The sequence below is a fragment of the Neovison vison genome, chromosome 2 (assembly GCF_020171115.1).
Source record: "Neovison vison isolate M4711 chromosome 2, ASM_NN_V1, whole genome shotgun sequence".
NCBI classification, from domain to species: Eukaryota; Metazoa; Chordata; class Mammalia; order Carnivora; family Mustelidae; genus Neogale; species Neogale vison.
In genome coordinates, this window is record NC_058092.1 from 239,915,827 (window position 1) to 239,943,020 (window position 27,194).

The window sequence follows — 27,194 nt, forward strand, 5'->3', positions numbered from 1 at the left end:
CGGGGTGAGGCTGGGGTGAGCCGGAAGCCCGGGGGGTGTCCACGGGTCAGTGCAGCAAGGCCTGCGCAGACCCCACACCCACGGGCACAGGGCCCCTGCCTTCGTGTCGGCACGGTCACCGGGGTGGGGGAGGCACTGCCTTGGCCGTGCCGCGTGGGCTGTCGGGGCAGGGGTTCCCCAAAACACGTGTTCCAGGCCAGTGGAGCAGAGACCGTGTGGGGACGAGCCATGCTCCAGGGCACTGATCAGCTTTCTGGGGCTGCAGGCTCACATCTACTCTCTGGGGGCCACGCTGAAGGCGGCCCTGGAGTACGGGACTGACCCTGAGCTGGAGCCCAGGCTGAGCCAAGACCTGGAGGCGTTGCTGAGCCGGATGCAGGCAGAAGACCCCAGGGACCGGCCCGACCTCGAGGTACAAAATCACCCTCCAGGCGAAGACCTGAGACCCTCCCTCTGGCCCCGGGGCCCCGGGGAGACACACACACACACACACACACACACGGGGCACTCCTGCCCCCACGCCTCTCCCCTCGGTGCACGGGCTCTTCAGCTGGGACCTGGTGGCATTGCATTTTGCTTAAAGAAGAACCTGACCTTTTATTATACATTGTTGCTGGGAAGAGTGTGGCTTAGAAGCATGGCCTGGTTTTCCATAATCACGGGACACATAGCTTTTCTGTGCCAGAAAGCAGACGTGGAGGGGGTGGGCTCCAGAGGCAGGGCTCCCGCGCTGAGCTTCTGCGCACGTGTGCAGGCCGTCATCGCGCTGTGCGAGGAGAAGATGCTCTTCACGTCCTCCTGCCGCCTCTGCCGGAGCCTCTCGGCCGTCGGGAGGAGAGTGCTCTCCATCGAGTCCTTCGGAACATTTCAGGGTAAGCGCTTGCACACACAGTCACACGCACGCACACGTGTGCACGCCGTCGTGCTCACCGTGTAAACACCCACACTCATGCGCACGTGCCCCACGGGCACACGTGGTCACACTCACTTGCTCATAGTTCCAGAAGCATATGTGAAAGGGCAAAGTCCTTCACACCTACTGGTGCACGTGCACCCTTGTCCACAAGCACAACACTCTCCCATGCACACCCATTTTGTAGCCATGCTCACAGACGGACCCCTTCGCTCTCGGTCACCTAGCACAGGCTTTGCAGACACCTGGGCCCTGGGGGTGGAGCGCAGGTCGTGCTGAGACGTGAGCGGCCCTACACCTCTCCGTGCGGGTCCACGAGCAGGTCGGGACAAGGGCCCAGCGACACTGAGCCGTTCCTTCCCACTGGCCGGCACCACACGGTGTCTGATGGACCCGTTACTTCTCCACAGGAGAAGCTGCTGCTGAAACCTCTGGGCTTTCCTGTCCCCCGTGGGGCTCCGGCACGGTCTCACGTCACGTTTTGAACAAATATCTGTCTGTGCCGTGCCTGCAGCAGGGAGCCTGGAGGGCCCTCAGGGCGGCCACACGGAGCCTCTGTTGGCAGCAGGCCCCAGTGGCTTGAGGCTCAGCTCCCCCGGGCAGCAGAGAGCAGTCCCCCCGGAGAGGCTGCAGGCCACAAGGAGGGGCGTGTGTCTCGAGCTGCGTCCACGGAGGGTAGCAGCTGCCTCCCGATTCCGTGTCCTCCTTTGAGGACAGCATTCTTGTGATCGTACTAGAAAGCAAAGGCTCTTTGGACAAGCTGCTTGGACGACCTTATGAAGACCCTGGGGGGGGTGTGCATGCTGCACAGGGAGCCCAGGGGCCCCTGGAGCCTCCATAGTTGGAATCAGCCAGGTCATGCGATGAAGGAGGCAGATGAAGGTGGTTCTGGGCCAGTGCTGTAGGGGGGAGTGGAGGCCCAGGAGAGCAGGGGAGGCGTCTACGTCCCTCTGGTACCAGGTGCAGTCACTGGGGATGCCCACCCTGGGCTCAGGTCCCCGGCCGCCTCCCCTGCAGCAATCACCTTGCTTTTGTCCAGATGTCACCGAGAGCGTCTGGAGTGGGAAGCCAGCCACAGGAAGCGTGGGGCCCAGGAGGCCGACGGGGGGCCAAGCCGTGGACCCAGGGAGCGTGCCCCAGTGCCCTGCCCAAGAAGCCCAGGGCAGCCCAAAGCAGCCTGCTGCCCAGCCCTCTAAGCCCCTGCTGTCAGCCCCCGTGAGAAACGGAGAGCAACTGGCCAGTCTCCTCCTGGACTCCCAGCGCCCCCCGGGCGACACGGAGAAGAGGTGCCTGCGGAAGGTGCAGACCTTCCCCAAGCTCCCGCCCGATGGCCCTGAGCCCAGCACCCTCTGCCTGACGCTGACCCCCGCCAAGAACCAGCCACCCACACCCCAAGTCTTCCCTCCAGACCTCAGCAAGGCCTCTCTAGATGGGAAAAATGGCCTTTCCAGCTACAAGTCAGAGCCCGATTCCAGACTGCGGCCCGGGCGGGAGCCCGAGCTCCAGCAAGGGGGACCCGGAGACGCCAGCCGAAGTGGGGACAGGGCGTGTGGGGCACTGGGCTGGAGCCCGGTGGAGCAAAGCGCCCCACCCCGTTGCGAAGACCCTGGAGATGCAGGCCGAGAGCCCAGGACGTGCAGGGCTGAGGAGGGGTCGGCGGGCCGAGCTGGGGAGCCGGCTGGCGCCCCGGCAGAGCAGGTGAGTGATAGCGGTTTCCGCCACATGCCGGGAGGCGCCGCACGCGTGCACACACTCGGTGCGTGGCTCACATGCGGTGCTGGTGTCTCCTGCACGGAGAGGAACCTCGCCGTCACTCCTGCTCCATGACTTACCAGCTTCCGGCAAGCTTCTGTGTCTGAAGGAAGCTCTGGGTACAGCCTGCTGTGGTCCCAGGCCAGGCCCTTCCTGCGGCCTTCCTGGAGGTGGGGCGTCCATGGGAGCTGCCCCACACCCCACACGGTCGCCAAAGGAGGCACACCCCTGCTTCGGGGTTAATGTTCTTGCCAAAGGAGTGTGCAGGGAGCTGCCTTCCCAGGAGGAGGCGCGGCAGCCCCAGGCCGGCAGGCGTACCTCTGCTGCTCTGCTCCGCAGCCCGGTGGCCAGCGGCCACAGCGCCTTTTCCCCTAAGTATCTCAAAGTCAGGAGCAGGCTCCTGGGTGGCCCGGTTGGTTGAGCACCCTACTCTTGATCCGAGCTCAGGTCTTGGTCTCGGGGTCATAGGTTCGTCTCTGCACTGGGCCGCACGCCGGGCGTGACACCTGCTCCCCGCGGAGCATGGAGCCCGATGCAGGGCTCTATCCCGTCACCCTGACATCATGACCCGAGCCGAAACCAGCAGCCGGACGCTTGACGGACTGTGCCGCCCAGGCACCCCAACACTCGAGTTAGTTTAAAACAAATGTCTGTCGCAGAGATCCCCCTGCACACCCTTGTGTCCACACCTTAGCCCAGTGGTCTCCACCGGCCTCCTGGGCCCACACGGGCTTGTGTGTAGACAGCTCCAGCCACTGAGGCAGGAAAACCCCACCACATCCTGGACTGGGCTCACCTTCCCCTGCCCAACAGCTTCTTGGCCTGGGACAACAGCAGCCCATTTCTCAGACGGCTGAACTGAGGCGTGGAGCAGCTGTCCGTGCCGTTGGAGGGTGGGCAGCCGCTGAGGGGCAGAGCCGAGCCTCAGCTACCGAACCAGCAGGCTCCCCTGCCCCAGAGGCCTCATGGGACCAGGCCCGTCCAGACCTCACCCCCACCCCAGGCACAGCCTGCTGGGCATCAGGGCCCCAGATCTCTGCGGCGGAGCTCGACCTGCTTTCAAAGCCAGCTGCCGCAGCCCCCACCCGTGGCGAGGGGCGTGGGGGGGCCGGAACGCGGGCTGCCAGCCGCACTTGCAGACAGGTGGCAACACGCTCAAAAGAGCAAGGCAGCTGCACCCGGGGCGTGGGGGGTCCAGGGGGCGGACGCTGCCTCGGGGACCCTCCCTAAAGCATGTGCTTGTGTGTCCCAAGTGTGGTGGCTGGGGCCTGGCTCTTCCCGCAGCCTCCGAGGCGAGGACCTCCTGCCGGCTGAGTGCGTTCCTCGGACTCCCGGGAGATCTGTGTGTGGTGGGGAGGGTCGGGGAGAGTACGGTCGTGGAAGACGGCCCGTCTCCGCCACCAAGCGTACAGCTCAGTGGCGGCCAGTCCCCGAGTCCCGCAGCTAGCCCCAGCCTCCACCCCCATCCCTCTCTTCACCTTCCCGACGATGCTCTGTCCTGGTCCCCGCATCCACTGCTGTCTCCGGGACTGTGACAGCTCCTGGCACCTCACGACGGCGGCGGCACACACTCCCGGTCCTTCGGTGCTGGCTCTCTCCCTCGGCATCAGGCCTCTGGGGCCCTGCACGCAGAAGCAGGTGCCGGCCCGTCCCTCCTCTCAAGGCTGCGGGACGCTCGTCCCTTCGTCCCTTCATCCGTGCTGGGCGCCCGTGTCCCTGTGCCCGCGGCTGCCGTGACCCACGCTGCTGTGAACACGGGTGCAGACACCTGTTGCAGTCCCTGCTCCTGGCCTTGGGGGTGCGCGCCCACAGGTGGGATCACGTGATCATCTGGTGATTCTCTGTTCAATTCCTGAGGGTCCACACTGGTGTCCCCACATTCTGGCCAGGCACGCTGGATTCCCAGCTCCTGTCGTGGCCCCGTGGGGACGTCGCTCCCCACAGGGCCAGGAGTGCGCCCTGTGGGAGGCCCACCCCACCCTTATTCAAAGTGGTTCCCGCCCTGCCACTTGCCCACGGGCCCAGGACCACGCCTGCTAGGTGCGACTTCTCCCTCCCCAGGTCGTCTCCCTGCGGCAGCTCCTGCGCCAGCTGGGCCGGCCCTTCAGGGAGTGCGAGCTCTGGGCTCTGTCGCACGCGTGTCTCACTGCTCTGCACGCTCACCGGGAGCACCCAGGTGCTGGTTTGTCCTGCGGGTCCGCGCTCAGCCTGCCCCCCGACCCGTGTGTCCCAGGGCATCACTTGGCCTCTGTCAGGCACATGTGGGCCCCGGGGACAGCCTGGGGCCAGGTGGCTGTGAGCCCACAGGGTCCTGGAGGTGTTGGCTCTGGTCTTAGGACCAAAAGGGTCTGGGGGCCGCAGGGGGCAGGTGCATGGAAGGTGGGCCTTGAGGCCGACGACCCTGCTGTAGAGTGGGAACTGTATGGGTGGCCCACAGCCCCTCAGCAGGCGCCATTGTCCCCAAGGAGGCAGAAATGGTCGGGGGAGGGGGGATTTCAGACACCGCCCTGGTTTGCAGCCTGCTGGACAGTGTGACAGGCCCACGGCCCTTGGAACACGTCGTGGGGAGGGACAATGAGGGCTGCCCCCCAGTCCCACAACCCATAGGCCCTTTGGGGCACAGCCTCCTCTGGGACCCCTCAGAGGGGCAGCAGTCGGGGCTGGGCTGTGACCCTCCATGCCCCTACCTCTTCCTTCCGCTCCTTTCCATTTCCAGCTTGATGTGCGAGTAGCGGCCCTAAGGCGGCTCCGGTGGGCAGGAGGGTGTTGCAGAGGACCCCCTGCCCCGTCCACCGGGCAGTGTGCTGGGGCCTCTGAGAAGAAGCAGTGCACCAGCCCCGGCCCCTGGGCTCCCTGGGGTGGGGGGCGGCGCAGAGGGGAGGGCTGCGCCCCCCGGCCTGCCTCCGCGGGGTTCCTGGGAGAGCGGCGTTCCCACCGGAGCCTCCCTGACCCGCACCGTCTCTTGCAGCCTGCCTGTGCCTGGACTCCGTGCTGGTGGCCGAGGACGGAGCCGTGCTCTTCAGCCCAGCCCCCGCCAACGGTGTGTACCAGGGTCGCCCTCAGGAGCTGTGCTCTGCCGCGGACCCCCAAGGCTGGCAAGAGAACTCAGAACCGGGGCTTTTCTCCCTTAGGCACTTACGACTCGTTCTTTCTGGCTCCTGAGGTCGCAGAGCAAGAAGTGGTGACTGAGAAGGCAAGTGGGCGCCCCCGGCCCTCCCTCCCCCCCAGCGGGCGCCCCCGGCCCTCCCTACCCCCCAGCACCACGGTACCCCTTCTGCCCAGAGCCGGGGTTGGGGGGGAGGCGCGGGCCCAGCGCAGGGCCCAGGAGAGGCAGGGCCCTCCCGCAGTGCAGCGGTCACCTCCAGAGCCTGGCTCTCCCGGCCAGGGTGGCCTCCACCTAGCCAGTGCCTCCCCAGGGGTGACAGGTGCATGGCTCTGGGAGCGTCACCCCAAGATGGGTGGGACTTGGGCAGGGACCGTTCGGGCCAAACGTGCTGGTTGCGAGAGCCGAGGGCTGAGTGGTCAGCGGTGTTCACGAGGCACTTGCCACACAGAGCCATTATCCAAAATTAAACCGCGAACTTGGGGGCACCTAGCTACCTCAGTCAGTGCAGCGTGCAACTCTTGATCTCAGGGTCATGAGTTCAAGCCCCACACCGGGCATAGAGCTTACTTTAAAAAATAATAATAAAATAAAAAATCAAATTGTACAAACTAAAAGTTAGGTAAATTATATTTGAAACGGTGCTGGAATTCCACTTCCCTACTCGCCCAATGTGCATCTAGAAACCCATCCCTGAAACAAGAATGAGAAGGGCAGAGAGCAAAAGGCAGCCTGGCCGGGGCCCCAGGCCCGAGGGAGGCACAGTGGTGAGGGCCCTGCTCCCTCTCTCTGCCTCATACGTGGGGACAAAGCCACACTCTCAAGCCCGAGGCCGTGGCTAGGGAAGGGGTGGGCCCGCGCATGCCGGCAAAGATCCCAACCAGGTGGTGCCAGGGAAGGCCGAGGGTCCCCACCGGCCTGTAATGGCCCCTGCCCTGAAGCCAGTAGAGACCATGTGGTCGCCATGGGGTCACACCCCCCACCCCTGGCAGAAGCAAACGCCCCTCCCAGCCAGGTGTTGTGAGAGGAAGCCTTGTGGAGAGCAGGCACTCTGACCGTCACCAGCAGCAGCGAGGCCAGCCCTGCCTCGTGCTGGGAAAGGAGGCGGGTGAGGAGCAGGAAGGACACACTCTTCCCGCTCCCAGCCAGAGGCGCATCACTGGAGGCCCAGTGGAGATCTGGTCTCCCACCCCCTATGCGGCAGTGAGGAGGAGCCCTTGGCTCAGGTGTCCGGACCCTGAGCTCTGCCACCACCTGCCAATAATGAGACGGTGCCCATCTCACAACCTGTGCCCAGGTCACAACATGAAAATGTCCAGGTTTCCAAAAAAACCACTTCCCATACCAAGAGCCAGGGAGACTTCAAACTGAATGAAAAAATCAACAGATGCCAGCATTGACACTGTGGGACACAGCCATAGCGGGTCTAAGAGGGAAATTCATAGCACTAATGCACATGCGTGAGAAAAGAGGTAAAAGTTCAAGTCCATAATCTAAGCCACCACCTCAGGGACCTACAAAATGAAGAGCAGCGTAGACCCAGACCAGAAGGACAGAAGTAATGAAGACGAGAGCAGAAATCAACGCAAATGGGGAATAGTAGAGAAAACCAGTGAAGAGCTGGTTCTTAGAAAAGACCAATAAAAGTTTAAAAGTTCCAGCAAAATGGACAAAGCCAAAAAAAAAAAAGGGTGGCGGGGAGAAAGAAGAAAAGAAGAGGAAGAAGGAGAAAAAGACACAAATTACCGGGAATGACTCAGGGGATACCCTACAAACCGCTTAGACATCAAAAGAATAATGGAGGCTACAGACAACTCTACACACATAAATTTGACAACTTTGGTGAAATGGACCAATTCTTCAGGAAACATAAACTACCACTACTCACCCAATATGAAACAGATCTTTGAATAGCCCTGACTGTTGAGGAAATGGAATTTGTAATTTCAACAAAAGTAAATCTCTTGGTCCAGAATTTCACTGGAGAATTCTACTCAATGTTTAAAGAAAAATTAATATCACTTCTACACCTTCTTTTCCAGAAGACAGAGAACACTTCCCTGTTTTATTAAGCCAATATATTTCCTGTCAATGTATACGGATAGAGGCTTACCTACACCAACATCCCTCACAAATACCAACACAAAAGTCCTTACCAAAATATGCAAGTAGAATTCAACAATATATAAAAACTATGCACCGTGACACAGTGGAAGTTATTTTAGGGATACCTGGGGCTGGTGTAGCATTTGAAAACCAATCAGTCCAACATATTAACTAGGTAAAAAAGAAAGACCCCATAATCACATGAATTGATACAGAAAAACCATTTGGCAAAATTCAACACCCGTTCATAATAAAAAACTGTTTCAGAAAAATACAAAGAAAGTTGCTCAACGTAACAAAGAGTGTCCACAAACACACACACACACACACACGCACACCCTGTAGCAAACATCACACCAAATGGGAACAGACCAGATGCTTTCCCCCAAGGCTGGGACCAATGCAAGGACGTGCGCGGTCACTGCTTGACCCAGCACAGTGCTGAAGGTCTAGCCGCTGAGTAATGCAAAACAGCACAAAGACCCAGAAGAAATAACAGCATCTGCACGGGACATAACTGTCTTTGTAGAAAATTCCAAGGAAGCCCATGGGATTAAGGAGTGAGTTCTGAAGGTCACAGGATGTAAGATAAACGTTCAAAAATCCACTGTATTTCTGCATGTTAGCAATGAACATACAGACACCAAATTTAAAATACAGTCCCCTCCCCCCAAAAAATACAGCGCGCTCTCTCTCCGCGTGAGCACCGTCTCGGAAGCCTCCACGCGGTGGAGGAAGGGGCGAAGGCACGGGCTGAGCGGGAAAGGAAGACGACGAGGCGGAGGACCACGTAGCGCGCCCGCTTACGCACCCAGGAAGCCGCAGGAGCAGACACTGGGAACGCCGGAGGCCGGGGACGCTGGTGCAGACCGTTGGACACACACCTACTTTCTAGAATCTGTTTCAGGAGATCTGAAACCTCCCTCGCCGTCTGATCTCAACGACCACTTTTGAGAGACCTCGTTCATTCCAAACCGGTCCCTTTTGGTCCTTTGCCCCGGACCTGTGACTTTCGGGACTAAGTCTGTTCTCAGCTGTGGCCAAGTGGGACGTGTATGATAGACCGTCTCTTCTGTTGTCTTAGCTGAAGAAAAAAATTTAAATATTAATTTGAATTGAATTAAACTATAAAATGTAAACTTGATGTAAGCGTGCCATGACTAAAAAAAGGAAGTACTTACACTCAGATCTAACCAAGCACGCACCGGACTGAGTGTGCTGAGAACTACAAAATCCTAATGAAAGAAATCAAACAAAATCTGAGGCAAAGAGTTCTTAGACGTGACACCAAAAGCCGTGGCCATAGATTTCTCCACAAAAGGAAAAGTGGGCAAGATGGACTTCATCAGAATCAAAAACTGACCACGTGGGGCTCATCCCGCGTGCGGAGGCTGACTCAGCAACGGGAAGGCCTTAGTGTAGAGCGTCGAGCCAGTAGGCTGGACAAGACAAACCCTGTGCGTGTCAGTAGGGGACCCCTGGGAGGGATCTGGCCGTAACCTCTGGGCACAACGCAAAAGCACGTTCTGTGAAAGAGAAAGTCGATGTACGCCTCCGTGACAACCTCAGACTGAGTGAAGCGACTGCGCAGACTGGCAGCAAATTCTAGGAAAACACACATCTGATAAAGCATCTATGTCCCGAACATACAAAGATCTCTTAAAAGTCAGCAGTACAAAAAAAAAACACACACACAAATTAAATTTTTTTAAAGATTTTATTTATTTGACAGAGATCACAAGCAGGCAGAGAGGCAGGCAGAGAGAGGAGGAAGCAGGCTCCCGCTGAGCAGAGACCCCCCTGATGTGGGGCTCGATCCCAGGACCCTGAGATCATGACCCGAGCCAAAGGCAGAGGCTCAACCCACTGAGCCACTCAGACGTCCCACCAAATTAATTTAACGAATCCAGTTTAAAAGTGGGCAAAAGGCCTGCAGAGCCCCTCGCCAGCGACGTCTCACGGCCCACGAACAGGAAAGCTGCCCGACCGCACGGGGCACTCAGGAATCGCCCACGAAAGCAAGGAGACAGCACTCCGCGTCCAGGAACGCGGCTGGCACCCCAAACGCTGCCCACGCCAGAGGCCGGCGAGGATGCGGAACAGGAGCCCCCGGGCACCGCTGCTGAGCGTGGGGAAGGACGCGGCCCTTCTGGCCGTTTCGTCAGAAAGTAAACACGAACCTGCCTTAAAGCCCAGGAGCCACATCCCCAGGCGTCCATCCCGGGGAAACCGTGTTCAGAACAGCCCCAAACGGGACTCAGCCCTGATGCATGAGTGGTTAAGCGCGCGGGGTCCGTGCGCACCGCGGAACGCCGCTGAGCAGTAAAAGGAGCAGAGCACTGGCCGCGCGGTGACCTGGGGGCATCTCCGTTGGGTTATGCGGACAGCAGGACGCCCGAAGCTCCCAGACCGCATAGTTCCGTGTATGAGAAACAGCACGACCCTAGAAACGGACAACAGGTCCGTGGTTGCCAGAGACAGAGAACATGTGTTGGGGCCCCGGACCCCTCCTGACGACCGGATGCTCTGGATCGTGGCAGTGTCTGCCCATCACCCGGTTTGGCAAGACGTCACCTCTGTGGGGACCTGGGCCCAGGACCCCCGGGACCTCTGCCTCACTGCTTACAACAGTACGTGAATCTATAATGACCTCAAGATAAAGGGTTGAATGTTCTCAGAAGGTCAGTAACCATCTAGAGCCGATAATTCCCTCTCGTGGGACTTCCCCGCGCGGCAGCTCCTGGCCGTGGGAGGCCCCCATCCCGGGCGCCCGCACCACCCCGGCGGCCCGGCGACATCCTGCAGAGCGTCCAGCCGCAGAGACGGGGGTGCGTGGCCAGCAGCGCCGGCTTGCAGTTCTGTCCACTGTGCCGACCTGGCAAAGTGACAGAGGAAGTGTTCGCGCTGTGACGGAAGGCACAGGTGTGTCGCGTCCACGCGCCGAGCCTCCCGCCGCCCCACTCACCGGGCCGTCCGCGCTGCGCCTCCATCGGGCCGTGGAGTTCAATAACACCGGCCAGCGTGTGGCAGTAACTTCTGGCACGACAGCATCCGCCTGTCTGTCGCAGGCGGATTTCGGATCCAAGAGCTGAGAAGAATCCGAGGGCACATCAGGGACGCTCCCTGGGCTCTCCCGGGGGGTGACACCTTCCCTCACTCTGGAGCCGTGTGCCCATCCTTCCCCAGGACGTGGACGGCCAGGAGGCGTAGAGGCGGCCGGTCTTGTTCAGAGCCTGCGGTCTACCGCTGAGCAACACCCCACAGGTTCGGGGGACCCCGGCCTCAGACCCCCGAGCTGCGACCTCCACCTGCCTGAGGACCGTGAGAGCGGGCGGGTCCCATCGAGGCCTCGCGTGTCAGTGTGAAGACCCGCGGGTGTTTGGTAAACGTGCAGGTCCCCAGGCCAGGCCCCCGCGGGATCTGACTCGGGGTCTTGCCAGGGCCTCCAGGCTCCAAGCAGGTGCACAGGGGGAGGGTCTCCCAGGGCTGCTGTCCCGCTCGTGCACCCCTGGGGAGCCCGCTGAGCAGGGCTGGGCTTTTCTCCACCCAGGCCTCCGTGTACGCCGTAGCTGCGGTCCTCTGGACGGCGGCCAAGTTCAGCGTCCCCCAAAACCACAAGCTGGCCCTGCCACGCAGGCTGAAGACCTTCCTCTTGGACATGGCCAGGCGCAGTGCCCAGGAGCGGCCACACACGGCAGAGGCCATCAAGGTAGGCACACTGTAGCTGGGACCCCCACTCACCGTCCAGGGCTCGGCTGATGACCAAGCAGCCAGGTTCCTGTTTTCAGGAAAATTGGGCATTGGACAGGGCGGGCCACGGGCTTCATTTGTGGACAGGTGGTGGACAGGTGGTGGACAGTGTCTGCTGCCCGTGACCCTGGCAAGCCCCTCCCAGACCAGCCGGTTGCCTCCAGTGTGTTCGCCCGGCCGGAGTGGGCAGGAGGGGTCCTGGGACCAGCCTGACCCGTGTCCCTCTGCCAGCAGAGAGCGGAGTTCCCCCAGCAACCCCACTTCCCTCCTCTCCCCTGAGGGTCCTCTCAGCCTCTCCTTCCTTCACCCTCCCAAGACTGCCCCCATCTGCCAAGAGCTGGACAAGTACAGGGGGGTCCCGTGAGTGTTTCAGTGACCAAGAGGCCACAGGAAGGCCACCCCCTGGAGGGAGAAGCCCCTTGCGACCTTCTCTGCCCGTGACGCTCTGGCCTCTCTGGCCTGCCCGGCCAAGGAAGGATGAGGTCTCGTGCCACGGAGAAGCACAGCAGACGTCAGCTACAATGCTGGGACAGTTCACTCAGTAGCTACAGGCGGATGGACAGATGGATGGACGGACAGATGGACGGCAGGGGAAGGAGCTTCACTCCACTCCAGATCTGCACGGAGGCAGCCAGGCGTGTTCAGGGAGGATGAGGGGGTGGAAGCAGCCGTGTCCGCCGCCCCCAGACCCTGGGAGCCGGGCCCAGCCTTCCTGAGGATCGACATGCTGAGCATCAGGTTCAGGTCCTGGGCTGTGAGGGACACAGACGCCTCTAGGATGGGGAAGAGTTCGCAGTCGGGACCTTGGCAATAAACGCTCTGGGGGAGAGGTCACAGCCTCTGCCCAGCGTTGGCTGAGCAAACTGAACTTTTCCAGACAGGAACCCTGGGGGCTCTGGGCCCCCCCAAGCCATGCTAGGCTGGGCAGCCTCCGTGCAGAACCTGGATGGGGACGTTCTCTGCCGAGTTTTCTGTGATTCTTGCCAGTGGTTAGGAAATGATATGGGGCGGGCGGCGGGGGGGAGGCTTAAATGGCAGCTTAAGGAAAGAATCTTTATCTTCACGTTCAGGACCGTCCATAACCCAAATGAAAAATACAGATTCTCAGCAGTGACATTCTGTCCCCAAATACCAGAAGGTCTGAGCTGGCAGAGGCTCAGTTCCCAGGAGTCAGCTCCATGCTCCGGGACCAGCCCTCACCCCAGAGCCGTCCAGGGCCTAGGTGCACCAAGGGTGGGCCTCAAACCTGCTCCCGCCCAGGCACGGGCTCTGGGGCCACACCCACAGTCACCCTGCAGGCCCCCACTGGGCTGTCGTCAAGGGCACAGAGGACTTGGGCTTGTCTGGGTTGCAGTGGGGGGGTTGCTGTCCTGTCTGTGCATGTGGGAGCTGGCTCGCTACGGGTCTTAACGTCTCCCTCCTAGGCGCTCTTCGAGGGGCCAGCTGGAAAAGGTCATGCACCCTCGTGCCCCTCGCGCCCAGCACTGGGGTAGCCCCCCTCCCGGAGCCTGCCCCTCGCCCCTCACCCCTCCCTGCGGATGGCTGGCAGCGGTCCCAGGAAGGGCTGTGGCCATTTCTGTTGGGTCTTTATTCCTTCCACACGGGGCTGCCCGATTTCCCCCCAGGCTGCCCGAGGCTGGGCCTGCTCAGCTCTCCCCGAGGGGGCCCCCGTGGGATCCCCCTGTACAGGAAGCCCGCAGGCCGCCGTGCGCTCTCTGAAGGCCCCTCCGCGCTTGGAGGGACGTGGGGCCGCCGCCCGGCCTGCGGTGTCTCAGCGCCTGTTGACGGGCTCATCCCTCCTACAGACATGCGGCACCTACCTCCGTCAGCGAGGCATGGACAGCAGGAGGATTCTAGCCCACCTGAGGGCGTCCACGCGCAAGGTCGGACGGGGACTTCCAGAGCAGGTGAAGACCCCTCAGTGTACGCCTGGGGAGATGAAGGTCCTTGCATTTTGCTGTTTGCTGTCCCTGTGGAGGGAGCTGAGGTGGTAGCTTCTCCTTCGCTCTCAGAGCGGCTCCTGGGGCGGCCCCACGCCCTGCCCTCCCTGCGGCCATGGGGGTGGGGGGCGTGTCCTGCAGGACGACCCTCAGGTGGCCGGCACGCTTGGTCAATGTGCCTGCAGCCTCCTGAGCTGACCGGGCGGGGCCCTTGGAGGGCAGAGAGGCCCCCTGAGAAGCCCGGGGTCCCCGTCGGCGCCGAAGTCTTCCTAGGCCCTAGAAACCGACCGAAACCTTGTCGAACTGCGAAACGGCATCCCCAGAGCCCAGCAGTGGGAGTCGGTGTGGGCTGTGGGCCCCACTGAAGGGTCAGAGAGCGCCCAGCGTCTAGTCCGCACCCGCGGGCCCTGCTGTCACCTTGACCGGGACCATCCGTGGCCTTCTGCCTCAGGCTGACCAGGAGGAAGAGACCATCGGCCTCCAGAACGCGCTCTCCGTGGGCGAGCTGAGCCCCAGCACGACCCCCGCCTCTGGGCCCAGCTCAGGTGGGTCACCAGGGCCCAACCTCGCCGCCCCCGATGCCACGGCCGCCCCCGCAGCTGACCCCAGCCCTGAGAGGACACCCCAGGCAGGCACCCCGGGCCCCAGAGCATCACGGCAGTCACGCCGTTTACTCACACCCTCTGTCTCCACGGCCCAGTCATTCTGCCGCGCCTCCAGCCCCCAGAGCAGGCCGTGTGGCCGGGCGTCCCTCACTCTCTCCCCACGTCCACGCACACACCCTGCCGACCGCTTCCTGTCCGGGCTGCGTGGTGACCCCAGCCTGCAGCAGGAGGAAGACCCCCTCGTCCTGTCTGTGGCCCCCGCCCTCCACCACCCGGCCCCTCCCCCAGCTCCTTCACCCTTGACCCTGGAGGTCGCCATGGGCTGGGGAGGAGCCGCCACAGCTTTGGGGCGTCCGCACTGCCCGCTCTCACGCAGCGTTTGTCCCCAGGCTTTGTTGGGGTCAGCCGCGACCCCAGGCCGGTGGCCGTGCAGGAGCTTGTGCCCACGCAGCCCCCCGGCACTGACGGGGCCACATTGCTGCCGGCCGCCTTCTCCGCTGCAGCCACACACGTCAGGCCCATCGTGCAGGCCCCAGATGCAGAGGACGCCAGGTGAGCACCCCGACCCTGGGGCTGGTGGGGTCCCTGAGCCCGCCCCGAGTGCTGTCTCCTCTCTGTGCTCTCAGGGGCAGGGAGGGCGATGGCCGGCAGGCTCCCGAGGCCCCTGGAGCTGCCAGCTGGAAGATGCCTGAGCAGCCAGCGCCTGGTGCTGGACCCCAGGGAGCGGCCCCGGAGCCTCTCAGAGAGTGCACGCCGAGAGAAAAGGCCCAGGGGATCCCCTGCGTCCCAGCCCCGGGCCCAGACGGGGCGTCACCAGGGATGCCTGAGTCTTCGGCTGATGTCCGACTCCTGAAGGCACAGGCGTTCCCCACGGAGGAGGGGTCCAGTGTGACCCGCCATGACCCGAGTCACCCAGCCAAGCCACCCAGGAGCAAGGCCACTAAGGGCCCAGGCGAGGAGCCTGAGGGTCGGTCCTCGGCTCCATGGGACGCCAAGGCGAGTCCAGACAGCCCCAGATGCACCCCTGTCCCAGAGCAGGATGACCAGGCCACAGACAGTCACCCCGAGCGGCCCCTGCCAGCAGACCGCAAGCTCGGTGTGCCCAGCGTGGACGCCTCGCCCCTCCCGAAGAGGACGGCCTGCCCATCGCTGCAGGAGGCCACACGCCTCATCCAGGAGGAGTTTGCCTTCGACGGCTACTTGGACAACGGACTGGAAGCACTGATCATGGGTATCGTGGCAGAGGGACCCCCGGGTTCTCCAGACAAGCCCCAGGACCACGGAGAGGCCGTAGGGGGACACAGTGCCCTGGGGGAGGGCCAGTGTGTAGGGGAACTGGGGCCCCCACTCGTCCGTCTGCATGAAGAGTTCGAGGGCCAGAGCCGTGCCCGGGCGTGGGTCCAGCAGCAGAGCCTCAGGCAGGAAGAGGGTCTCAAAGCCCGGCCCCCCCGCCCGGGTGTCTCCCCCACCTGCAGCTGTGCGGCGAGCAGGAACCCGGAGGGGGTGCTCCCCCCATGGTGACTGGCCGCTGCCGTCTTGCAAACCAGGTGAATACATTTACGCCTTGAAAGATCTCACCTATGCCACTTTCTGCGGGGCCATATCGGAGAAGTTCTGTGACCTCTACTGGGGGGAGAAGTTGCTGCAGAGTCTTTTCAAAGTGGTGAACGGGAGGACGTTCCCCTCTGAGAAGTGAGTCCCCCTCCCCAGGCCCCAGGCTTCCCCCACACTGGGGTCCCCTGCCAGGCAGGACGGCCCTGGTTCTGCCTCCTCTGACCCACCGCTGTTTTCCCCACATCCTCCTGTCCCCTAAAGCCCAGCTCCCCTGGCTGGTCGGCCACGCGGGTCCCTCTCGCTTGTCCTGAAGCCCACCCTAGCCCCCAGCTTTCCCTCTGGGCACCGGGCTCCTTCGGGCAGAAGGAGAGGACTGTGGGCTCACGGGGCGGGAAGCACATTCCTGCTTGGTACCAGCTTGAGGAGGTCAAGGGACCCGGAGCCCAGAGGGCAGGAGGCCCCATAGGGAACAGCATCTGCCCCCACCCCCTCATCCAGCGGGCACTGCATGCCAGCTCCCCTCCTGATGGTAGAAAAGGGGGTGATGGCCGCCGGAGGACCAGCCCCTTCACAGACTGGGCCCCGTGCTCCTCTGCCGTGCACTGTGGACAGCCATGTGGGTGGAGGTGGCCCCGAGGGCTGGGACCGTGCCTGGACCCCAGTGCCGTGACACCCCATCCCTGAGCTCCAGGCACTCCCACAGCCCCGTCTGCCTCCAGGGGCCCCACCAGGCGGGTAGGCCAGGGGTCCCTTCGCATTTGCCGTGGTTGCTGCCAGGGCACTTGCCGCACTCCCTGCCCGGGGAAACAGGTCAACAGAGCACCCAGATGGGGGCCGCCCGCACTTTGCTCTTGGGGCGGGGAGAAGGGCCGTGCAGGGACCTCCCGAAACAAATGTCCAGAAAGCCCTGTGCCCGTTATTAGGCCCCCTTAACCGCTGCGGAAAGAGGGGCCCTGTGCCGTCCTGTGGCCTGGGGTCGCGTTGTCCTCAGGAAGCTTGCATGGGACGGGGGACGCCCCTGTCAAACGGTGTGCGTCCGGGGTGCCGGCACGGGGTCAGCCTCAGCAGGGTTCTCCTCATCCACCTAAAGCTTCCTGTGGGAAGGCAGAGCAGGGAAGCCACTGTGCTGTGGGGAGGGGGCGGGGGGTCACGGGGGGCCTGCGACATCCTTCCTTCTGATGACAGTGCTTCAGAGGAGGCTGGGGCAGAGCCTGAGGGCAGCGCAGCCGGCACTCCGAGGGGCTGCTCGCTGTCCAGCAAGAGGCCATCACTGCACGGAACAGGTGAGAGACATGGGCTCGGGGGCAAGAACCCCCCTCTTTCAAGAGAGGCTCCCCTCTTGCCCTGGGGCCCCCAGTGCCCCTTCAGAGGCCCCAGAGCAGAGCTCGTCCTCCCCTGGTCCTCCTCTGTACTAGGAAGTGGGTTCTCGCAGGCCAGCAGGTGGGCGACAAGCGGGAGGCCAGTGGACTGGGGGCTGGGAGGGCACTTCTCCCGGAATCACTGGCCGACGGCGATAGGGAAAGCTCCACATCTTTCCTCGGAACATGGCCCATTGGAAGACCCTCAGGTTTATTTCCTGGAATGTTAGCGCGGGGCTCCAAGATAACCAAGGTCTTGACAAAGTCACGAAATCAGTCCCACCAGGACGAGGCTTTAGGAATCGGGTGGCATGACTGAGGTCACATATATGACGGCCCTGGAGTGGCGGCAAGGACAGGCCCCCTGTCCCAAGTCTGCCGCACGCACACCCAGGAAGTCTGAGAGCAAAGGGACTGTGCCCAGGGAGCCCCTTGGCCCCTCTGCCCATCGGTGCGGCCTGGGTCAAGCCCATCTCCGCACAAGCAGTCCACCAGCCCTGGCGTGTCCTCTCCAGACTCGGCCCCAGGGGATGACCTGTGTTTGGGAGGGGACCCGAGGGACCCTCCTGGGAAGCGGGACCACCGCCTGAATCCGAAGGACCCTGCTGGCCCCTAGAGCAACAGAGGGGCACCCGGCCGTCTCGAGGGGCCTCCTGTCCCCGACCCAGCGCGAGCGGCCTCTCTGTAAACAATGAGGGACGGACTCTGCCACACGAGCCACAGTGTCGAGTGGACCCTCCTCTCCTGCGCAGGGAAGGAGAAACCGGCCACGGCGCGTGGCAGCCGAGCTCCCGGCCCGTCCCCGTCGCTGTCCGACGTGGATGCCGACGAGCTCTCACGGGGCAACTTTGAGGTGGGATTCCGGCCTCAGAAGTCAGTCAAAGGGGAGCGGGAACGGCAGCCAGAGGCCGGAGAGCACGGGCAGCAGGGTGGGGGCCCGAGCCCCGAGGCAGTGGCCCGGCTGGCCCGGCCCAAGGAGGGGGGCCTGGCCGCGCACCCGGGCCCGGCGGAGCTCCGGAGCTGCAGCCCCGGCTGGTGCAGCGCCTTCTACGAGGCCGACTGCTTCGGCGCCGACGTCTACAGCTACGTGCAGGAGCTGGCGAGACAGAAGGCAGGCGGGGCCCCCGACGCGGACGCCCAGAGCCTGGTGAGTCCGGGGCGGCTGCCCGCTACTGGTGCTGCCAGGGAAGGGGGTGCTGTGGCCGCAGAGGCAGCCTGGGCAGGGCGTCCGCGTCGCAGCAGCGGCAGCTCCCAGTCACTGGGGGGGGGGGGCAGGAGGGGGGCACGGAATCCCACCCCCCGCCGTGACCCTGGCACTCGTCTGGGCGCTCTCCCTGTGCGTCTCCCCGGGCACTGTCGTGCCCGTCTGTGTGTGTCCTCCACATCAGGGATAGGACGTGGCCTTTCTCTCTCTGCTGGGCACACGGGCGGCCGTGACCGTTGCAGGAGGTCCCCGTGTGCCACCGCAGCTGGCCGCAGGCCGTGTCTCTGGAGGGGGCAGGCAGGCCGAGGCCTCCTGTCCCTCAGGCAGCAGCACTGAGACAAAAAGACACCGTTTGGGCCTTGGCCATGGCTGTCGGTTCAGGCTCACCTGGAGTGCGTCTGGCCTGGGCTTCTCTGGGGGGCCGCGTCCCTCCTGCACCATCCAGCCAGGGCAGTCTGCGTGTCTCCCCGCTCAGCAGGGTGAGAGGAACCCACAAGTTCGAGGTTGGCCAGCCCAAGGCCCTAGGTGGGTCGCGCACAGAGCTCTGGACCTCTGGTCACTGCGCCTGCCACTGGGCACCTGCCCCCCATACCCAGTGGCTCCGACCAGGGCCACAGGCCCCACTCCTAAGTGACCTAGAGCCCGTGACCTGGGACCTGGGCTGCAGCCTTCCCCTGTGACCAGGAGCTCCCACCTTGGCCTCGTCGCACAAGGCCTGACCTTCCAGGATAGCAGGCAGGAAGGAATCCCTCGGCTCACGCGCTCTGCTCCCGGCACCTCTGCTTGGCCTGTGCGATGTGCTTCCTCCGGCCTCCAAGGCTCCGAGCGAAGCCGCAGGAGCACCATGTGTCCCTGGCCCTGACCTGCCCCATCTGGACCTTCCCCGAGGCTCCCCCTTGTTCTCCTCCTGCTACTGCCTGAACATCGCGCTTCTGCTCAGTTGCACGCGGGACAGAGAGCAGGGCCCCGTCCCCGGCCTGCACACGTGACGGTGGGGCCATGCCCTATGGCCTCAGCCTGCTCCTCCGGGCTTTGTGCTGTGGTCCCCTGCAGGGGCCATCACGGGTGCCGGACTTCGGGGCCTGGTGGGGGCCTCCCTGGGGGCTCTGGCATGGAGGGTGGCCCCCATGTAGGGCGTCAGGGTAGGGAGCGCAGAGTCCGACCACACGGCAGCTCCATGCCACTGCGGCAGAATCCGGGGCTCCCAGCTCCTGGCCGTCTGGTCGCCTGCCCTCAGGGGCCTGCGGACCTCACCCCCACTTCCTTGCCTGTGACACGGATTTGCACACAGTGACGCTTGCCTGGGGCTGCCGGAGGTTCCTGTCCCAGCAGCACAGGCTTTCCACCTGCGACGGCCGAACCCACACGTGGGAAACGAACAGACTACCAGAGGCAGAAAGCCACATCAACGGCCCCTCGTGGGACCAGCTACCACTGTGAGAGGGACCCGTGGGCAGTGAGTGCCGTCCCGTGGCTTCCGAGGGGGAGAGTCACGGAGCGCGCACCCTGCGTTTCCTGGCTGTGCTGGCCGAGGGCCTGCAGGTCTGACGGCCTCTGGCTCCAGGCCCGTCCTCCAGTCAAAGGGACCAGGGCTCCTGGGAGTGAGGAAATGGTCAGGAACCCATGACGGGGGCATGTTGGAGGTCAGAGGAACCAGCGGAGGGGCCCCCAGCAGCCTGCGTCAGAGCAGCCAGAGAAGCAACACGGAACCGGCTTCTAACCCAGAGTGTGCCTCATCCACACGTCCACACTGCCACGGAGCTGAAAGGACCGACGGCTCAAGACGGTTTTTCGGGAAATAGAAAATCCCACCTGCAGTTCACACAGCCTCTCCAGGGACCTCCAAGAGCCAAACAGTCCTGGAAGAGCAGAGCAGAAGAGCCGACTCAGTGTTCTGATTCCAAACTTGCTGCAGAGCTGCCGTCGTCAACGCAGTGTGGTCCGGGGCGAGGGCGGACGGACAGACCAGCAGGACAGATTGGAGAGGCCAGAAACAAGCCCGCGTGAGGTGGGTTTTGACCAACCGCCAGACCCGCCAGCGGGCAGAGGACGGCCTTCGCGACCCGCGGCGCTGGGAAAACGGTGCGACCTGCGAACGGGTAACGTCGGGCCTGTATGTGCGCCACTTCCGGAAGCTAACGGAGCCGTCAGAGACCTGAACGTTGCAGCTAAATTATAAACTATAAATTATAAATTATTTCTTCACAACACTGGACATGGAAACAATTTCTCGGAGACGATACCAAAAGCACAGGCAACAGAAGTGAAAACAGAGAAACTGCGCTCGATCGCCACGCGGTGCGTCCAAGGATGCCGCCCGCAGAGGGACGGGCCAAGAGCAGCAGGAAACACCCGCAGACGCCTCTGAGAAAGGCGAACGTCCAGAATGTCCAGGGAACACGGCAGCAGCCTCGCAGGGCCCCGCCGAGCCAGGGCTGACAGACCCGCGTAGACGTCTCCCCGGAGGACCGACACAAGTCGCCGAAAGCAGTCCCACTTCACGGTCACCGTGGAAAATTAAACCGCAACGAGACGCCCCCTCACACCCAGGAGGACGGCTCCCACCAAAATTTGAAAAAGAAAGAAAAGACGGTGTTGGCGAGTTGCGGAGAAACGGGAGGCCTGTGCACGGCTGGTGGGAAGGGGGTCGGCGCGGCCACTCCGGAGTTGCCTCCAAACTGTAAGCGCGGCCGCACCACGTAAGCCGGCAAGTCCAGCTCTGCGTGGCCGCCCCGGAGAGCCGGAGGAGGCCGCCGGGAGCCGCCTGCGCCGCAGCCACAGCCGCCCCGAGGTGGGAGCAGACGGCCAGAGACGGAGCGGGGGACCAGCCCGCACCCCGCCCGCGAGGAGGAGCCCCGAGGCCTGCTGAGTGGCAGCCAGACCCGGAGCGACCCGCACCGTGTGCCGCCAACCTCGTGGGGTCCCCGGGGTGGCCACGTGCAGAGACTGCGCGGGGGCAGGATGGGGCCTTCGTGGGGACAGAGCCTCGGCCGTGGACGCCGGACGTGGAGGGCGTCCCGCAGGGTGAATGTACTTCAAGCCACTCAGCGGCGCGACGAGAAATGTTACCATCGGGAGTTTCATGTTGTACAGATTTTGTCACAAAGGACAAAACAAACACGTGAGAACCAGCTGAGAGCGGGACACGTAGGTGGCCCCGTCGGTGCAGCGTCCGACGCTGGGTCCCAGCCGGGGTCGCGTCTCAGGGCCGCGAGGTCCAGCCGCAGCGCGGGCTCCGCGGCGAGTCTGCTACGGGCTCTCCTGCGCGTCTCCCCCGCGCGCATGTTCTCTCTCGAGTAAATAAATAACTCTCTTTTTAGAAGTAGTTAAGAACAAAAAAAGGGAGAGATGATCAGTGGCCACGGGCGCCTGACCCGATGCTGGCGGATGTCGTTCTAGTTGAATGTGCGTGAACGGAGAAGGGCGAGGCCGGGTCCCCGCGCACTTTCCTTTGCCCTCGGTCTCTGCACACGGCCCGCCAGCAGGTCGCCACTCTGACCTCAGCTGGACCCGGAGCCCCCCTGACCTGGGCACAGGGAGGCCAGCGGGTGCTCACGCCGCTGTCACAGAGGACGGGGCCCTTCCCGGGGCAGCTCGCTGGGTCCACACCGCCTTCCCCAGCAGCTTAATCCCAACAGTTGTTGGGGGGCGGCATGCTAAGAGTCTAGGTGTGTCCTCCAATGTCATAGGTCATCCTCTGACTTCACAGGTCACGCCTGCTGACTACAGCCACATCTTTGGGGTGGGCGGCAATGGACAGACAGCCCGGTTTCCAGCCCCTCGTGTTCGGTGCCACAGAGAGTGGCCCTCGTGCGTGCGAGACCCCAGTGTAGGCTGACGGGGCCCTTCGCCGCCTCCCGCGCTCTCCCCAGGGTGGTGGCCCTATGCAGGGAGCCGCACTCACTGGCGACACTAGTCACCCCTGCCCCACACTCAGATTGTTCTTGAAGGTGGGCCCCGAGACCAGCTCAGGCCAGGGGTGTGCTGGCGGCCAGCACCCCCTCTAATCCAGACCGTGGCCTTGTGGTTGGGACGAGGTGCCCTGGGCCTCCGACCTCGGAAACTGGCTCGGTCCCACAGCCACTCTGTGGGTGGCAGCGGCGGGGCAGTCAGGAGGAGGGACACTGTGGAGGGACCCGGAGTGACCTCGTTTTCCTTCTTGTTCCTGCCCACCTGGGGAAGACGTCTCTCCTGGAACCAGAATGCAGACAGGTGAGTCCCCGCGCCCTCGTCCGCGTCGTGGGTGGGCGGGCTGCGGCCGCCAGGTTCACGTTTCTCTTTGAGAACCGCTGCTTCAGATCAGGAGCCTCCGGCGAACTGGAAAGGTGTAACTGCCCTCGGACCCACTCTCCCCTTCACTCCCCAAACTGAGGGAGTGCGAAGCAGGCCCCGGCGCTGGGGAGGGCAGAGCTGCTGGGGGGCGCAGTGTACGTCCCCGAGCGTGCGCCGATGTGCCCCTGCCGTGAGGGCCAGCTGGGTGCCCGCGTCTCCCCGCGCCCACGCCACAGGGCCCCCTCCCTTGCTCTCAGGACTTAGGTGCTGATTTCCGTTCATCCCTCCTTTCTCTCTCTGTCTACAAGTTCCGGCTCTCCAGCTCTCTCTGTCCCCCGGGGCGGGCAGCTCTCGGGCCTGGGTCGGTCGAGGGCTGCTCTCTGTGGCTGTTCCTCAGAACACACTGACACTGACTCCTCCTAATTCTACGGGGAAAGGCCCTTGTTGGGTGAGGCCGTGGGGAAACACCTCAACGCAAATGACCCTGAACGTTTTCCTTAGACCTCGCCAGTCCGTGTCCACTGGGGTCGGGTTTGCTGGGCTCCTGCGAGGAATGGCCGTGGGGACGCCCCACTCGAGTGTGTCTTCTCCATCATCCCCTCTTGTGTGGAGTTTAGTTCACATAGATTTAGTTTTAAAGTCAGTCAGAATGGTCCTGGAGTCTATGATCCCTGTTCCAGAAGGAAGCAGGTGCCTCCCATCGGCCCTCTCTGGCGGGAGGGGTCTGGATCAGCATCCGGACCGCGTGCGAGGGGGCGATGGTGCCGGACAGAGCCTTATGCGGAGTCGCTGCAGAAGGGCCCTCGCTGCGGCGGTCCTGAGCTGCACAGAGGGAGAACCCAGGAACAGAGAGCTCAGGGCCGCCCTTCCCCTCTCCAGGCTCTGAGGGAGGTCAGCCAGGGTCCTGCTGTCTTCAGAAAGCCAGGGGCAGAGACACCTGGTGGCTCCACCGGTTAAGTGGCTGCCTTTGGTCATGACCCCAGCGTCCTGGGATGGAGCCCCGTGTCCAGCTCTCTGTTCAGTGGGGAGTCTGCTTCTCCCTCTCTCTGTGTGTGCTCTCTCTCTCAAATCAATAAATGAAATCTTTATTTTAAAAAAAAGAAAAGGGGTGCCTGGGTGGCTCAGTGGGTTAAGAGTCTGCCTTTGGCTCAGGTCATGATCTCAGGGTCCTGGGATCGAGCCCCACATTGGGCTCTCTGCTCAGCGGGGGGCCTGCTTCCCCCTCTCTCTCTGCTGCCTCTCTGCCTACTTGTGATCTCTCTCTCTGTGAAATAAATGGATAAAATTGTTTTTAAAAAACTAAAAATTTTAAATTTAAAAAAAGAAAGAAAAAAAGAAAGCAAGCCAGGATCACAGAGAAGCACGCAAGGATGGGACGGCAGAGCCCCTGGTCCTCGCGCGAACCAGACCTCCAGGGGACGGAGATGAGTCCGTCTGGAGCACAGCTGTGGGGGCCACTTGCGGGTGCTGCTGCCAGGCTTTGTGGCATCCCACGGGACTGTCCTCGGGGATGACACGTTGCAGACCTGTGCCAGCCACTGGGTAGCCGGCGGCAGCCGTGTGGCCCGCGAGACAGGAGTTGACACTTTCATGTTATTTATTTTATTTTTTTTAAAGATTTTATTTATTTATTTGAGAGAGAGATCACAAGTAGACAGAGAGGCAGGCAGAGAGAGAGGAGGAAGCAGGCTCCCCGCGGAGCAGAGTGCCCGATGCGGGGCTCGATCCCAGGACCCTGAGATCATGACCCGAGCCGAAGGCAGAGGCTTTAACGCACCGAGCTCCCCAGGCGCCCCTCTGTTCTTTTAATACTGGAGCCGCCACACGTGCCCGTGGTTCCCACATCAGAGGTGCACGCAGGTCCTGCACACACAATTCTGCCCCATGCACCGCGGGCGCTCATTCTGTCCCCCATGCTGGCAGCCAGCGACTGGGTCCTTGGGCCGACAAGTCGGGGAGGCGGGTTTGGAGCCAGGCTGTGTGATGTCAGACCCACGGGCTCCTCACGGAGAGTCCCAGCCGAAAGATGCCTCAGCAGCCGCTCGCTCGCCGGCTTCCTCCCCAAGCAGCTGCCTCCTGCGGGGATCTCGCTGTGGTCCAAATCAGCGTTCTGTTTCCATGGAGACAGACGGCCTGCTGTCCCAGGGTGTGACCCCTCCCCCTGCAGCTTGCTTGCGGCCCAGCAGAAGGGCCCAGAGGCCTTGGGGGACCTGAGTTAACCACTGAGACGTGGAGGAGGAGGTGAATCGGTGTTCAGTCTGCAGCACGTCCCCCAACAGCAGACACAGCCCCTGCCCCACAGCTGCCCGGGGCCTGGCGCCTCCTACCACCTGGTGCGGCCGTCGGCGGCCTGGCTGTCGGAATAGCAGCACGGGGAAGACGAGAGCCACACGAACCACCTTTTCAGTAAAACCACTAGATAGAGGGGATTCAAATATTTAGATAAAAACACCACCTGCATTTTTAATTTCACAACATTGTACAGAAATAAATGCTCCTGACAAAGCCAAGTCCCTTGTCGTCAGAGGAGAATGGGGGAAGCTTGTGTGGGTTTGAGCTGATTAGATGCGCCCAAATGAAGACCACTGTGTATCTGGTTTCAGATTAAGGTTCCTGTCAGTGTGGCCATTTCAGGGTCCTGGGGCCACTGTGAACCCGGTTAACAGGAAGGTATTTTGGTGGGAGTCTGAGAGATCCCTGGGCCTCTGCCCCTTCCTCTGGTTCCTGGCCCTGGCCAAGTCCCCTCACTGCGTCCACCCTTCACCCCTGTCCTCCTCCTGCAGGTAGAGGCAACCTCACACCCCCAGCTGCAGACCCGCGGTGGCTCAAGGCCCCCTCCCAGGGACGTGCCAGGCTCCAGCACCCTCTCCGCTCCAGAATCACACCCATGCTCAGCCCTGGGCCCCGCAGGGTGGGGGCAGTGAGCCAGGCTACATCTGTCCCCTCCTTCCTGAAGGGAGGAACCATGTCTGGATTCTGGTCATTTCTAACAGTGGCCGCCCCGAGCCCGCCCTGCCAGCAAGGCTTCCCTGGTCCCTCTGGGTGAGCGAAGAATCCAGACCGTCCTCACGGGAGGACAGAAACTGCTCCCGCCAAGCAAACTCGTGGACCTTCCTGCGAGATGCACATTCTCCAGGAGGGCTGGGACCCCTGCTTCTGGGCGCCCCGGCCGTGACACGAGGATGGCCCGCTGGCACCAGCTCTCTGAAGTGCCCGCGGGCAGCAGTGGCCACGCGTCCTGGCCGCTGACCCCGTGCAGCACGGCCGAGGGGCCCGGAGGGAACGGGGGCGGGGGAGGGGGTCAGCCAGAGTCTGGGGCAGGGACTCCGCACCGGCGTCCCTCGGGCTCCACCACACGCGCCGGACAGCCGGGCCTCGGGTGGGGTCCTCACCCGCGGGGGCGCAGGTGCAGGGCGGCAGCCCCGTGGGGGTCCTGCGGGGGCCCCGTCCCCCAACCAGCCAGAAGCGGTCCTGGACAGCTCGCCGAAGGGCAGCCCCTCGGCGGGGCGGAGCCGGAGCCGCGGCCCCTGCGCCCCGGGCACCGCAGCCCCTCCTCGTGCGGGGGCCCCGGCGGACGGCGTGACAGGCCCCAGCTGCCCACGCGGCTTCACGTAGCCCAGCGGGGCCTGCCTGGCCAACACCGTGTGCTGGGTGTGCTCCTCGCGCCCCAGGCCTGCTGACCCTTCCCAACAGCCGGCTCCGCGCCCACCGGCCGACCCGCGGCCCGAGACGCCTTTGCGGAGGACGTGGGGGCGCCTGCTGCAAACTAAAAGTCCATTGGCGTAAACTGGGGGCTGCAAGAGCAGTGGCTTCTCATTGGCTGGCCCTCACCGCCTCCCATTGGCTGGGCCGTGAGCATCTCTCATTGGCTGGGCCGTGAGCGTCTCTCATTGGCTGGGCCCTCACCGCCTCCCATTGGCTGGGCCGTGAGCGTCTCTCATTGGCTGGGCCGTGAGCGTCCCTCATTGGATGGGCTGTTGCCGGGGCAGGAGGAAACCGTCCGGGTCGATCCCGGGTGGAGCCCCAGGTCCCCCTGCAGGGTCCCGCGCGGCGCAGCGGAGCGCCCCCCCCCCAGCCTCCTCCCCGCACAGCAGCGAGGTTTCCCTTCACGTTGGCTGGTCCCCTCGTCAGAACTCACGTCTCCCGGGGCGCACACAGACACGCTTTCTGTGGCTGGGTGACGTGTCCCCGTGAGGTCCCTAGGATCCCTGGTGTCCCCGCATGGGACGTGTCCCACGCTCTGGCTCTGGGCGGGCCCCGAGGGGAGGCCGGCTTCTGCGAGCGCGCCGGGAAAGCGGGTGCGCCTGGCCATCACGGGCTCTTTCCCGGCCAGGAGCTGGAGCAGCAGCTGCTGATGGAGAAGAGGAACCACCGGAAGACCCTGAAGTTCTACCAGAAGCTCCTGCAGAAGGAGAAGCGCAGTAAAGGTAGTGGCGGCTGGGCAGAGGCGCTCCCGGGGGCCGGGGGTGGGGGCAACGGCCTGGGGCCCGCTTTGTGGCAGCTCTGTCCACCTCCAGGCTCCGAGGTGAAGACCATGCTGTCCAAACTGAGAGGGCAGCTGGAAGAAATGAAGTGCAAAGTGCAGTTCCTGGGACTGGTCAAGAAGTATCTGCAGGCAAGTCTTCCCGGATCCCTGA

General features: G+C 63.0%; 1 protein-coding gene across 1 annotated transcript in view; it reads left to right on the plus strand.

The window, feature by feature from the left end:
- KNDC1 (kinase non-catalytic C-lobe domain containing 1) overlaps positions 1–27,194 on the plus strand; it is a 59,842-nt gene that overhangs the window by 18,361 nt on the left and 14,287 nt on the right. The window contains 17 exon segments of the mRNA XM_044240770.1: positions 266–412; positions 755–872; positions 1,953–2,611; positions 4,727–4,841; positions 5,634–5,705; positions 5,797–5,858; positions 11,425–11,583; positions 13,430–13,507; positions 14,016–14,109; positions 14,559–14,745; positions 14,796–15,400; positions 15,717–15,861; positions 16,909–17,006; positions 17,834–18,228; positions 22,468–22,497; positions 26,891–26,984; positions 27,075–27,172. Coding sequence (XP_044096705.1) covers positions 266–412; positions 755–872; positions 1,953–2,611; positions 4,727–4,841; positions 5,634–5,705; positions 5,797–5,858; positions 11,425–11,583; positions 13,430–13,507; positions 14,016–14,109; positions 14,559–14,745; positions 14,796–15,400; positions 15,717–15,861; positions 16,909–17,006; positions 17,834–18,228; positions 22,468–22,497; positions 26,891–26,984; positions 27,075–27,172 — 3,156 coding nt within the window.